The 12,539-nt window shown below is 42.4% G+C and overlaps 1 protein-coding gene across 1 annotated transcript; it reads left to right on the top strand.

The window, feature by feature from the left end:
* The first annotated feature begins 9,533 nt into the window (after nucleotides 1-9,533).
* LOC135491100 (uncharacterized) lies at nucleotides 9,534-11,324 on the top strand. The gene is made up of 3 exons (XM_064776759.1): nucleotides 9,534-9,593; nucleotides 10,001-10,774; nucleotides 11,217-11,324. The coding sequence occupies exons 1-3, from the start codon at nucleotides 9,534-9,536 to the stop codon at nucleotides 11,322-11,324; spliced, it is 942 nt and encodes a 313-aa protein (XP_064632829.1).
* The last annotated feature ends 1,215 nt before the right edge of the window (nucleotides 11,325-12,539 follow it).

Here is a 12,539-nt window from a genome sequence, read left to right as displayed (position 1 = left end):
AAACTGTGATCGCCTGCATCGGATAAAACCAAATGCAAAAGGCCCTATTAGGTGTATTGCTATAAAAAATGTTGCTTCTTGATGCGTTACGCCTACACAAGTCACAGTCATCTCATACACATGCATGCATGCCAGGCCTATGTACTCGTGCACTGTCACAGTAGCCAAACTAGCCACACCATGCAACCTGATCGCTACTTGCTTGTTCTGTTCGCATTTGCCATTTATCATAAAATTTATCGTTCAAATCAAGGACTTTATTTACTGAAGAGCAGAAAAATGTCCTCCTTGAAAATTTTGACAATGGACTTACCACCACAAAGAAGGAAAATCACCCCAAAATTCACGAATTAGCTGGGCAACTGCAGTTGACGTTCGAAAACGTGAAGGTAATGATTGAAACAGTGTTGAAATCCTTGTGTAATGTGAAAGCAGACTGGGCCTATAGTTTGTTATTTGATGGAATGAATTTTAATTTGGGGACTGGAATAAACATCATTGGCAGGCACTCATAATGTGAGAATACTGTGTGACTGACTCACACAGGCAAGGGCTCAAGAATACCCTTTGGCGGTACACCTTGGCAATACAGGCTAGTGAGGCATTTCATGCAATGTCAATGTGAAATACAAGTACCTTCATGCCAGGGCAGCCTTATGTTACAGTCATGTATCATAACAAGAGGCCCAAGGGCCTGGCGCTCAGCTGAGTTGTTGCTGCGTTGTTCGTATATATTACATTACTCGTCAAACTCTACTAAACTAAGGACTCAAAGCCTAAGGATAATAGCTTCTGGATGTGTAACAGTGAATTGCGGTAGACTGGCGCAATCTACTTCAAGCAAGCTCCACCCTTGCAATGTGTGCGCAAACAGATAACCTAACCTATATTGGACCATCAATTCTACACACAGCAACATGATTCATCCTCAGCTGTTACCATGATGATGATGATGATGATCCTTTTCGCAAATTGGTCGTCTTCTGTCGTTCTTCCATACTTCAGTGCCACCGGATGTAGTCTGCCCTTGTGGAGGGATCCTTTCAGCACCGGGACACAAGAATCCATGCGAATTGAATCACATGGAGAGACTAGCCCAATCACCCGCTTTTGGCTGGGTAGAAATGGGTAAATCTCGCAGACTGGACCTTAAACTCTACTGCCGACGTGTGAGGCCGGTCTGACAGATGAGTAAGTGGGGTCCACCTAATGCAGAAGGCACCAGTTTCCCTAACTAAAAGGGTAATATTATTGCCTAAAGGCACTGGTGTACACTAGTAAAATATTAGCAACATTTTTACATTTCCAAATGTTGCAAAAATGTTGGGTAGTGTGTACAGAGCAAAACGCGTCTTACAACATGTTGTAAAATTGTTGCAAATTAAATGCAATGCAATTCTTTGTTGCATGTTGTAAAAATGTTGCAAACTCTTCAGCCAATCAGAAATAGGATTTGCGTCATGTGATCTACCGGAGTTCATGTGACTTGAACAAGAAGCAGGTATAGCAACTCTCAAGTGAGTGTCTTGCTTCGTAGGGTGATGAAACCTTTTCTAGAAGTTTTTGTATGACGGCTTGTCAGTCAGCCGCAACTCCTTTAGGCTGCGTATCCATAGGCTGTTCCGTGCCCTGCACAACATTCCCTTTTTACCGCCTGGCGCGCCACACGGACAATGAACCTTCGTTGGTGTTATTGATCGTTCCCATAGGTTATGCCGTGTCACATTGCGGGCATATATGCACTGTGGATTGGGAATATAGGCCCATATTGGGATTGAACATGTCCATTCTTTTGCGAGGGAACAACACGGAAGCAATGTCTGAGGCGAAATTAATTCAAGAGGTTCATCAACGGGAACTACTCTGGGACCCCGAAACTGATGATTATCATAACAAGCACGAACCTGTAATTTGTTGCTTTGTCCTGCAAAACATGATGAGGAGATAACATTTTAATTTTGATAGAATAGGTAAGCTAGCCAAGTTTTATATCAAAATACAAGGCCAACAACAACTGATAAGGCGCTAGGGCCGAATGATCAAGGAAGTTCATTGATATGATTGGGAATACATTGTGATAAGAGTGATGAATCGGCCCCGTTTGAAGCATTGTGCTATGTACAGTGTGCAAGTGTCAGTGTGTATCAGCTATCGCATTTATTGTTTGTTGACATTTCAAATCGCTGGAGTCGATCCTCAATTACACTGTTTATGTACATTGGCAACCTTACCCGATGATATCAGAACGATGTTTATTATTGTCTTGTTTATTCACATTAGTTCTGCTATGTGACAAGAGTTATTTGTTGAGAAATCCATGATTTAAAGCCGGACTTTGACATCGTTTCTCAGACCAACCAAGCTGCATTTCGCAGATCGTTTTTCAACGATCGTCGACGAACTATTTCAAATTAATCACATCCAATTAAACAATCCAAGCCTTCCCTAATGTCATCAACATGCAATAACACAAGCAGCCAAATATTATCGCCTATGAAATTGTGAATTTAATGAGAACTTACCTCTGAATTGACAGAACGCGATCTATTCCATAGCATGGTCTCCTTACGTCTGAACTGCGCAGACTCGAGACGTGACGTTCGCTGCACGTGTGATTGGACGTGGGATAACTCGCGCGAAATTTAAAATGCTCTTCTTGGAGGGTGCTCACTAAATTGCGCCAGTAACACCACCTGGTGAGAAATTCATGAACTACGCCTATTGATAATGAAAGAGAAAGCTTTGCTCTATAAAATTAGATTTGATTCATGATCCCCAACTGAGAAATCAGCTGCTGGAAAAGTTTTTGGGAAATTTCGCTCGGTGCCACCTAGTGGCCAAACCGCTCATCCTGCCGGACCCACATTTGGTCTATTCAGGAGTCCTGAAGGGTCTCAACGCCTCAGAGGGAAAATCTATCGCCTATCCGCCATAGTTTTGAAACGTGCCTGTTTAACGGACAGACAGACAGACAGACAGACAGACAGACAGACGGACATTCATTCTACCATTTACTCATATGAATAGCTCAGCTTGTCAGCTGAGCTAAAAAACTGAAGACATCTTCTGTTGTTCTTGATGCTGTTATTGTTCGATCAATGTCACTCTGTTCTTTCTTTCAGGACTTGGCAATCCGTCTTCAAGTGCAAGGCCAAAAGCGCTTAAGCAGCGAGTTCCGAGTGTATACAACCTTTTTGTGAAGGATTGTAAGAAAACGATGAAAGGTAGGCAAATTTTGTTCATATCTGATGAGTTTCATGTAATTTACATTCATTTACATTCACCTTAAACACTTTCTCTAAAACATGGTGCCTCACCCTCACATGTATAACAAAATGACGTTGCAATACCAGTGAACATGACTCCAAATTGCAATTTACCTCCATGTACGTACCAATGTTTTACTCCTTTCTGGAATGTTGGGTGCTGTATGATCTGTTCATGTGCTGAATGCACTAATTTACTTAAATTTTTCCTCATCCTTTCCTATACCCAAAGGAAACATATGGTATGGTGTTACATAAACTTACCGGTATTTGTTAGTCACCATGGTTTTTCATATTGATACTTCATAATCATTGCCCTTCTTAAAAATCTATCTGCATAATGATACAATGTTTCAATTTACAGGCCTTAATCCTATCGAACAATTTCGCTCTTGGAGTGAAGAGTGGAAGTCCCTCTCCGATGAGGCCAAGGCTTCTTTGAAAGAAAAGAGGAGTAACATTACTCTTTCACCCACTAATGAGAGAGAGAGGTGTGCAAAAGTTCGTCACCTGTGGAGGCAGATGCTAACCACTGTAAGTGAAATTTTCAATTAAGGAAGGCTATTGATTCATTTCTGTGTGTATCTACAACTTCGACAAAAATTTAGGACACGTTTGTCCACCTCTGAAAAAAGGTGCCTTCACCAGGATTTACCAAGGTAAAAAGTAAGTAACATCCAAGGCAACAGTGCTTAGCCCGGCTCAGGTGCCATCTTGTCATTTGCCTGTTTCTAATATTGATGTTTTAAAAGATTTTTAATCAAACTGAGAATTTAGGAAGATTTGTTTGTGTAACATAAACTGGTAATGATTTTACAGTAGAGTCCCACGAGAGCCACTCAGTGCCTTGCCATTATAGTTGGATAGTCACATAGTCCATACAATAATGACAACAGATTGCGATGAGTGTCTCTTGTGAGACTGGGACATTTTATGATGTACATATATTTCTTTGATGTGCATGACTAACTCTTGGTTTTTGTATATTATTGTATATTATTTTGCTTTCCAGGCTACTGAATTAGAGTCCCTTGGTGTGCAGACCTTTGCTGTATGCATTGATGTTATCAGCAGTGAGGAATATGTGGCAGGAACCAAAAAGGCCAAACATTTGCCATGCAAAATACAAATATTCTGAACAAGTTCAGATCTGATTGTCAAATAGGTAAGACATTTTGTTTACTGGTAGATTGTGATCATTTCTTATCGAGGTGAATTGTTAATTTGATGTCTTATTTGAAATAGGGTTAGGGTGCATAGTTTTTTTAGCACCCCGACAGGGTGTGGTGGGCTTTCACTACTACATGTACACTTTAAAATTCACGGCCGCCTTTACGCGTCAACTTGGATGCCTACATATGTAGTGTGTTCAATCATGTGTTCATATCAGAAACACTCGTGTTTTTACTTGGATGTGCAGAGCAATGGCTTTGATCAATTCTAAATCCCTTTTTCTTTTCTTTTACTTTTATTGGTTGTTACAGGTGCTTCCACTATTACTCATGAGAAAGAAGCCGTACTAAGCAGGGGTGATCTCATGAAACAAGTGCGGAATGCACTTAATCAGGCGTATGGTAAGAATGTTTGTCACCAATTTTGGATCACCATTCTTTAACATTATGAGACCAAGTATTTTCCATAAGATTAGCCTTATTGAATCAGAATTTTTCTAAATATGTACTTGCTTAATAAATATTTGTGCGATTTTTCCTGCCGTCGCTGAACACAAAAAATTGCTTTGTGATTGTTATCATCACGTGTTGCAGATGTGTGACTTCATATTTTTTTCTTGCAGCCAAGAGCACAAAATCTACAGCTCGCTTCCCTTACAGCATGCATGCGAGCAAGAAGTTGTTGGTTGATGGTTTGCATCTGGACTCATCATCAAAGAAAACCTGTCAATGACTAGCTATTCTGACCTAAAACGGCTACTGGATGTCATTCCATCATTGAAATTCCGGCGAACTGAGTAAGATTTCATGCATTTTTGATAAAGAATTGATTGATTTTCATTGAAAAAAGTACATCTGATGTACATGTACATATCAAAATATTGCTCTGTATGTAATCTAATGGATTACATGATGTATACTAGGACAATTGCCCCCCCCCCCCCCCCCGGAGAATTGCCCCCCGGACAACTGCCCCCCGACAATTGCCCCCCGGACAATTGCCCCCCGTAGGACAACTGCCCCCTGGACAACTGCCCCCCCCCCCCCCCCCGACAATTGCCCCCCCCCTGACAATTGCCCCCAGAGGATAACTGCCCCCCGAGACAACTGCCCCCTGGACAATTGCCCCCCCCGAACAATTGCCCCCCCCCCCCCGAGGTTAATTTATGTTGAAACCTCAAAGCTAGTATGCCAAAGACCACCGACGCAATGTCGGTATGTAACTAGGGGTCCACAGTGTAACGATTAATGTCCCTTCTCGCCTGCCATAAGCGTGGTGGCATGAGGATGAAAACCAGAGTCCGAGTTAGGCTTGGGGGGGTCTGGGGTCCTCCCCAATGTAATAATGATTTTAGAAGCCTATATTATGCGATTTATGCATCTAATCTGTATATAGGCCTGAAAGACTGCACATTAGTAAATGAACGGATGGTTACATATTCTTAAAAGGCATACATGTAGGCTAGAATAGCCATGGGGAGGTCTGCCCTGGTAAGGAAAACAGGGTAAGCGACATTTTTGATGAAATTGAGTTTGATGAAATGACTGCAGCCTTTTCCACTGATTCTTGATACATTGTATCATGATATTTTGAACATCACTATGGATATTCATCTATCCAGGTTCTTGATGGATCATTTGAAAGTTTGTAACTTGATGATATTTTGAATACATTCAAGAAATATGATTGCAATTAGACCTCCAGTGTGAGGATTTATTACTGACTTGTTGATTATTAGCAAATTAGGGTCAATTCTAGCAGGTCTTCAGCTAATTGTTTTATTCTACTAATTGGTCCAATTACATTTACCTCAGAAATGGTCCAATGCTTCTAGGAGTCCATGGGTAACTCTTTGTGGAAACCCTGCATTATATAGTGATGCAAGTTTGTGATTCTGGTATGGAAAATTGACAAATTTGTATACATGCATTCAACAAGTTAATAATGCACTGAGTGGATTCGTCCATGTTAGCTGTATAACATTGGGATGGAAACCTTCATGTCAGTAGAGAAGTCAGCAGCATGGAGTTCATCAGTTCTGAGAGAAAAGCGAGAGCAAAGATGATCCTGGAGGGTCATGTGTACGTAAAACAGAAAGAAAGACCTTGCAGATGGCAAAGAATGTTGGGAGTGTGAGTTAAGGAGACGACGGCAGTGTAAGGCCAAAGTCCATGTGTCGGGCAATCGAGTTGTAAAACGTGTCAACGAGCACACCCATGCTGGTGATGTTTCTCATGGTGAAATTCAGAAGTTCTAGGCAGCTGTGAAAGAGAGGGCCCAAACAACAGAGGAGACGCCACAAATCATAATTGCTGACGCTGTACGAAACTTGAGTGTTGCTGCGTGTGGAGTGTTGCAGCCGATTCGAGATATCAGGCGCGGAGTACGACGTTATCGTGCCCAAGTAGGAAATCCGTTGCTTGAGCCTCCAAACGCACGAGAAGTTGACATACCAATAGCCCGCCAATTGAACTCTCGAAATGAACAATTCCTACACTATGACAGTGGTACCGATCCCGATGCCAATAATGAATATGGACGCATTCTGATCTTTGCTTCACCCGAAGGAGTGGATCACTTGAGGAATACAAGGAGCTGGGCTGCAGATGGCACCTTCAAAACTGTCCCTAAAATATTTTATCAATTGTACACCCTGCACGGCTTTGATCAGGACAATCGATTGTACCCTTGTGTTTTCTCCCTGCTCCCAAACAAAACTGAGGACACTTACGACCAACTGTTTGCTGCCTTGAAAAACGCCATCCCAGGACTGGATCCGAGTGACGTAATGATCGACTTCGAGAAGGCTTCAGCCAATATATATAATAATATAATAATAATGATTCCTTTATATAGCGCAATTCCGTGACACTATAGTTCTCGCTCAAAGCGCTTTGGGATATCATATTATAACCCCGGTCTCCACAGAAATCAATCAGGGGTTTCAAGGAGCAACCACAAGGCGCTCACTTGAACTCGACCAGTAGGGAACTAAGCAGTGACTCGGCCGGGAGTCGAACCCACGACCTCCTGATCATGAGGCCGACTCTCTTCCACTGCGCTACCGCTGCCCCAATGCATTAGAGAGGGCCTTCCCGGATGCAGCAGTCAAGGGATGCTTCTTTCACCTCTCTCAGAACGTTTATCGTAAGGTATGTAAATCCATATACTAGTATTACATTTAGTAAACCAAGTTAAAAAAAGGAGGTCTGAAATGACCTGTATTGACCCAAACATGCGTTAATTATGTTTAAATACTAGCCTATGGCCTAATACTAGACCTCAGGTTTAAGGTGATTTACAAACTATTCCATGTCAGCACAGCAGGCTCAAACACTTCTTCAAAGTATTTCATCTCATTTATGCTTGAATATCTTTCTTCAGCTCACCCTCTTTAATTCATGAATTGCGGTGTGCAGGTTCAAGCATTGTGGTCTGAGCACATAATATTTGGGCCCAATATCTTTTCTGCACTAATTCTATTTTCAGGTTCAAGCTATAGTTCCCAGACATATATCACAATCTTCAGACTTCGAAATATATTTCACTTGAAGAATTTCATACTTATATTTTTCAGGTTACATCTCATGGATTATCTCAACGCTACCAACAAGATGCCGAGTTTGCCCTCGCTATCCGAATGATACCAGCATTGGCCTTCGTTCCAGTGGACAGGGTTATGGACGCACTAGCCGAACTGCAGGATTTTCTACCAGATGAGGCTCAACCCATCATGGACTACTTCATAAACACGTACATTGGGCGTCCACGCGTTGATGGCGGCAGAAGGAACGCTACCTTTCCGAAGGAGATTTAGAATATGTACCAAAGAACAATTGATGAGCAGCCACGCACAAACAACAACATCGAAGGATGGCATCGTCGTTTTCAAGCGGACGTTGGAGCTTCTCATGCGAACTTCTGGCGCTTCCTCGATGATGTCCTGCAACGTGAGGAATCATTGACCCATGCACAGCTGGTCCAACGAGAAGCTGGAGAGGCTGCCCCTGCTCAACGGCGCATCTACAGAGACGTTCAGATTAGGATCCAGAACTTGGTGCTCGATATCGACAACAGACCTACGATAAACTATCTTAGAGGAATCGCCCACAATTTCTGCTTTTGAACTGAACAGTGAATTGTGAAAACACGAAGTGAAAATAACTTTGTTGTGCATCAGAAAATGACTTGTGTCATATTCGAGGATTTGTAACAGTGATGCTATAGAATTATGTCTAAACAACTGACTTATAGTCTAATATTCAAAGACTGCCCGCCTATACTGTAAATATTCGCCTCTTACTAAAATAACGCATCGTATGTGCCCGTTATATTGTTAAGGTGTGTGATCTGAAAGTGAAATGGTCTGTTTTAATTTCAATTCCAAAATCAATTTATGTAATGTCATATCTTATTTTCTGCTTGTCTTTGTAATCAAATTTAATGTGCTTTAGTCTCAAGTTGGTGAATTAACTTTGTCTTGGTTATTTCTCCTTGGTGAGGTCTCAGGACAAACAGATGCAATCTATTGCGTGAGTCACACAATTCTTACAGCATTTGCATGTCCTTTCTGCATTTCAGTTCCTTGTACAATTGCACCTCAAGCCGGGAAATTGTGTTTAAGTATTTGCACAAACTTTGCATAGAATAATGTACTTTAAAAGTGAGAGACTAATTCCCTTTTTCTCACTAATGGTGTAGCCATTCCTATTGTTCAATTATTATCGTAGAGTTGTAATAAATTATATAAATAGGCATTACATGTAGTATTTTTCTATTTATTTTCCCAAATGAATGCTTCAATTTCCCAAATAAATTCCCCCCCCCCCCCCAAACAGGGTTGTTGTCAGCGCTTTTCCAGAGCGCCGGCTTCTAAAATCAACATTATCCTTGGGAGGACCCCAGACCCCCCCCAAGTCTAACTCGGACCACCATGGATAGATAATAAGGTAGATTTATGTATGCAACGCACATGGCTGCACTCTTATTTTATAGACTGTACTAGATAAGGCTCTAACGACAGAATAAAGACATGGTGTCAGAATAGTGGTAAAGTACCAAGCCCAATAGAGAAACAAAGAACTATAGTACAAAATGGAGACAATAAAACCCCCGAAATTCATCCCACAAGGGCTGAATTTGATTGCTGAATGGGTGAATGGGGGTCTAGGACAATTGCCCCGGTCAATTGCCCCCCGACAACTCCCCCCTAGGCAATTACCCCCCAGTCAAATTGCCCCCCAGTAAAATTGCCCCCCCCCGTGAAATTGCCCCCTGTACAATTGCCCCCCAGTAAAATTGCCCCCCGACAATTGCCCCCCCCCCCCCCGTGAAATTGCCCCCACCCAGTAAAAATTGTCTTCGTTGCCTTAGAAAATTTTCATGAGATCATGGTGGTGAAAAATCAGTTTCTCCACAATGATTTCAGGAATCTTTGAGTTTCACCAAATCCATCATACATTGTTTCAAGATCCCTGCAGTAATAGCCATAGACAGTTTTGCCAGCCATTTCGAAAAATGGAGTTCGCTTACTCCTAGATGGATTTTCATACGTTAAGCAGAAGTCCTTGGCAGGAGGGAAGGAGTCCTGGGAGTGCGAACTGAGGAGGAAGTACCTTTGCAAAGCAAAGCTACAGCTCCAAGGTGAACGTGTTGTGGGAAGAACCAATGATCATACGCATGCTGGAAACGCCGCAAAGTGTGAGGCGCAGGCTGTTGTTGCCAATATTCGGAACCGGGCTCGAACAACTGAGGAAACACCACAGCAAATAATCACTCGAGCAACAGGTGGAATAAGTGATGCCGGTGCTGCTGCCCTTCCAAGGGTTGCTGATATCAGAAGAGGAGTAAGGAGGGTCCGCCAAGAAGCAGGAAATCCTCTTCCACTACCAGAAAATGCTGCGGCCGTGGAAATTCCAAGACATTACCAACTGACAAGTGACAATAATCAGTTTCTGCAGTTTGATAGTGGAGTTGGAGACTGGAACCGAATCTTGTTATTTGCATCTGGGAATGGATTGGACATGCTGCATAATTCGCCTCACTGGGCAGCTGATGGAACATTTAAAACTGTCCCGGAGATTTTTTTCCAGTTGTATACTGTTCATGCTTTTGCTGGAAATGGGCAACTATTCCCCTGTGTTTACGGGCTGCTGACCAACAAACGCCAAGAAACCTATGAACAGATGGTGATGCAGCTAGGAGAGCTGGGCGGAAACCCTACTGAAGTGCTGATGGACTATGAGCGTGCAGCAAAGAATGCCTTCGAACATGTGTTCCCGGAGACTGAAGTGAAAGGATGCTTTTTTCACTTAGCACAGAACGTGTATCGCCAGGTACGGACAAATCTTTGCACTAGGCCTTCACTGCCAGAATCTTTCCTATCCACTTATGGATAATTTTATAATACCTGAAGAAGCCGAAGCCGGGAGCCGTAGATGCATTGCAGTCTAGGCCTACCAGTATTTTTGATACTACATTAAATATAGGCCTAAATCATGATACAAAAGTCATGACAATTGACTCTGACGATAAATTCATACCACTAGCTAATAATATGCCTCCACAGGGTTAGAATATTTCTATCAAAATAATACCTCATGTTGCCTCCCATGCATATCATAAGTAACTCTTCTTTCTAACTCTAGGGTAAACCCCCAGTTTTCGTGGCTCTATTTACTAATAGGCCCTACATGTATTCACTTTAGGTTTAATTGAACTTGTATGCATCGGTTTGATATAGCCTAGCCTATAGTCCTGTATTCCTTCATTTTGCAGGTGCAGGCCAGTGGCCTAGCAGCGGAGTACCAACATAACCCACAGTTTGCCCTTGCCATCCGCATGATTCCTGCATTGGCATTTGTACCTGAAGAGGATGTTGTATAGCTTCATTCGAGCTGCTGAGGGAGCATCTACCAGATAATGCGGCCCCGATTCTCGACTATTTTGAAGGGTACATTGGCAGGCCTAGGCCCAATGATCAAGGACGTGCTAATCCCCTCTTCCCGCTGGAGATGTGGAACGTCTGTGATAGAACCCTACAAGGTCGGCCACGCACCAACAACAATGTAGAAGGTTGGCATAGGCGGTTCCAAGCGAATATAGGCGCGTGCCATCCAAACTTCTGGCGCTTCGTGGATGTGCTGAAGAGGGAAGAGTCGTTGACAAGGGTGGAAATGGCACAGATGGTTGCTGGAGAGGAGCCCCCTGCACAGAGACGCGTGTACTGAGATCTCCAGCGGAGAATTCTCAACATCGTGCTAGACTATCACAACAGGGAGAGAATAGCCTTTCTCCGTGGTATTGCCCATAACTTTGATTTCTAAGTGACTAGAGACGATTGATGAGGCAGGTTGCCTCACATCAATGTTGGATCTGACTGATATCCATTGAGCGTTTTTATTTGACAGTTTGACTCTGGGAAAATATCCCTTCTGCTGGAAAAACTCCAGTTTATGGATGATATGAATCACTTTGCTAAGGGAATATTGTAAACAGAAAAGTAATTCCATGTTCTGCGCTGTGGTGTTAACAAAGAAAACCAACACAAAGCATGGCCTATGACTGTGTGGTTACCCTGGTACTTTAACCAAAGTGTGAGGCATCGTTCACATCGTGAAATTTTCAGTTAGCTATATTATCGGATGGGGTCCAGCATATAGCCCAGCAGTCTCAGGATACCCACAATAAGTGATGAATACGGTGGCATTTTGTAACTTGAGTTTGCGGGAAACGCGCAATTGTAATTAGTCTTGTTTTCATTTGGATTATTTTATTTTTGTATGAAGATTTCATGTTGATTTTGATTAATAATACATGTATATCATTGTTCCCATCGAAAAATTAATGACGTTTTTCTTCCAATGGCTCGGAGACCTCTCTTACTACAGATCTATTGTTTCCTAAAGCATGTGTGCTATTTGGCTATATTCTCATACCAGGATGTTGAGAATGAATACTCGGCCCCTAACTGAGTTTGATGAATCCCTTCCCCTGGCGATTGAGAAGACATTGATATTCAAAAACCCCACGGGATAAAGCATTTCTAGCGCATTCCATTAGACTGGATGAACAATGGTAAATGTTTCAATTTTTTTCTTG

This window comes from Lineus longissimus, chromosome 7 (genome assembly GCF_910592395.1).
Source record: "Lineus longissimus chromosome 7, tnLinLong1.2, whole genome shotgun sequence".
Lineage (NCBI taxonomy): Eukaryota > Metazoa > Nemertea > Pilidiophora > Heteronemertea > Lineidae > Lineus > Lineus longissimus.
Note: the sequence above shows the minus strand (reverse complement) of the source record. Positions and strands in the feature narration are given on the sequence as shown.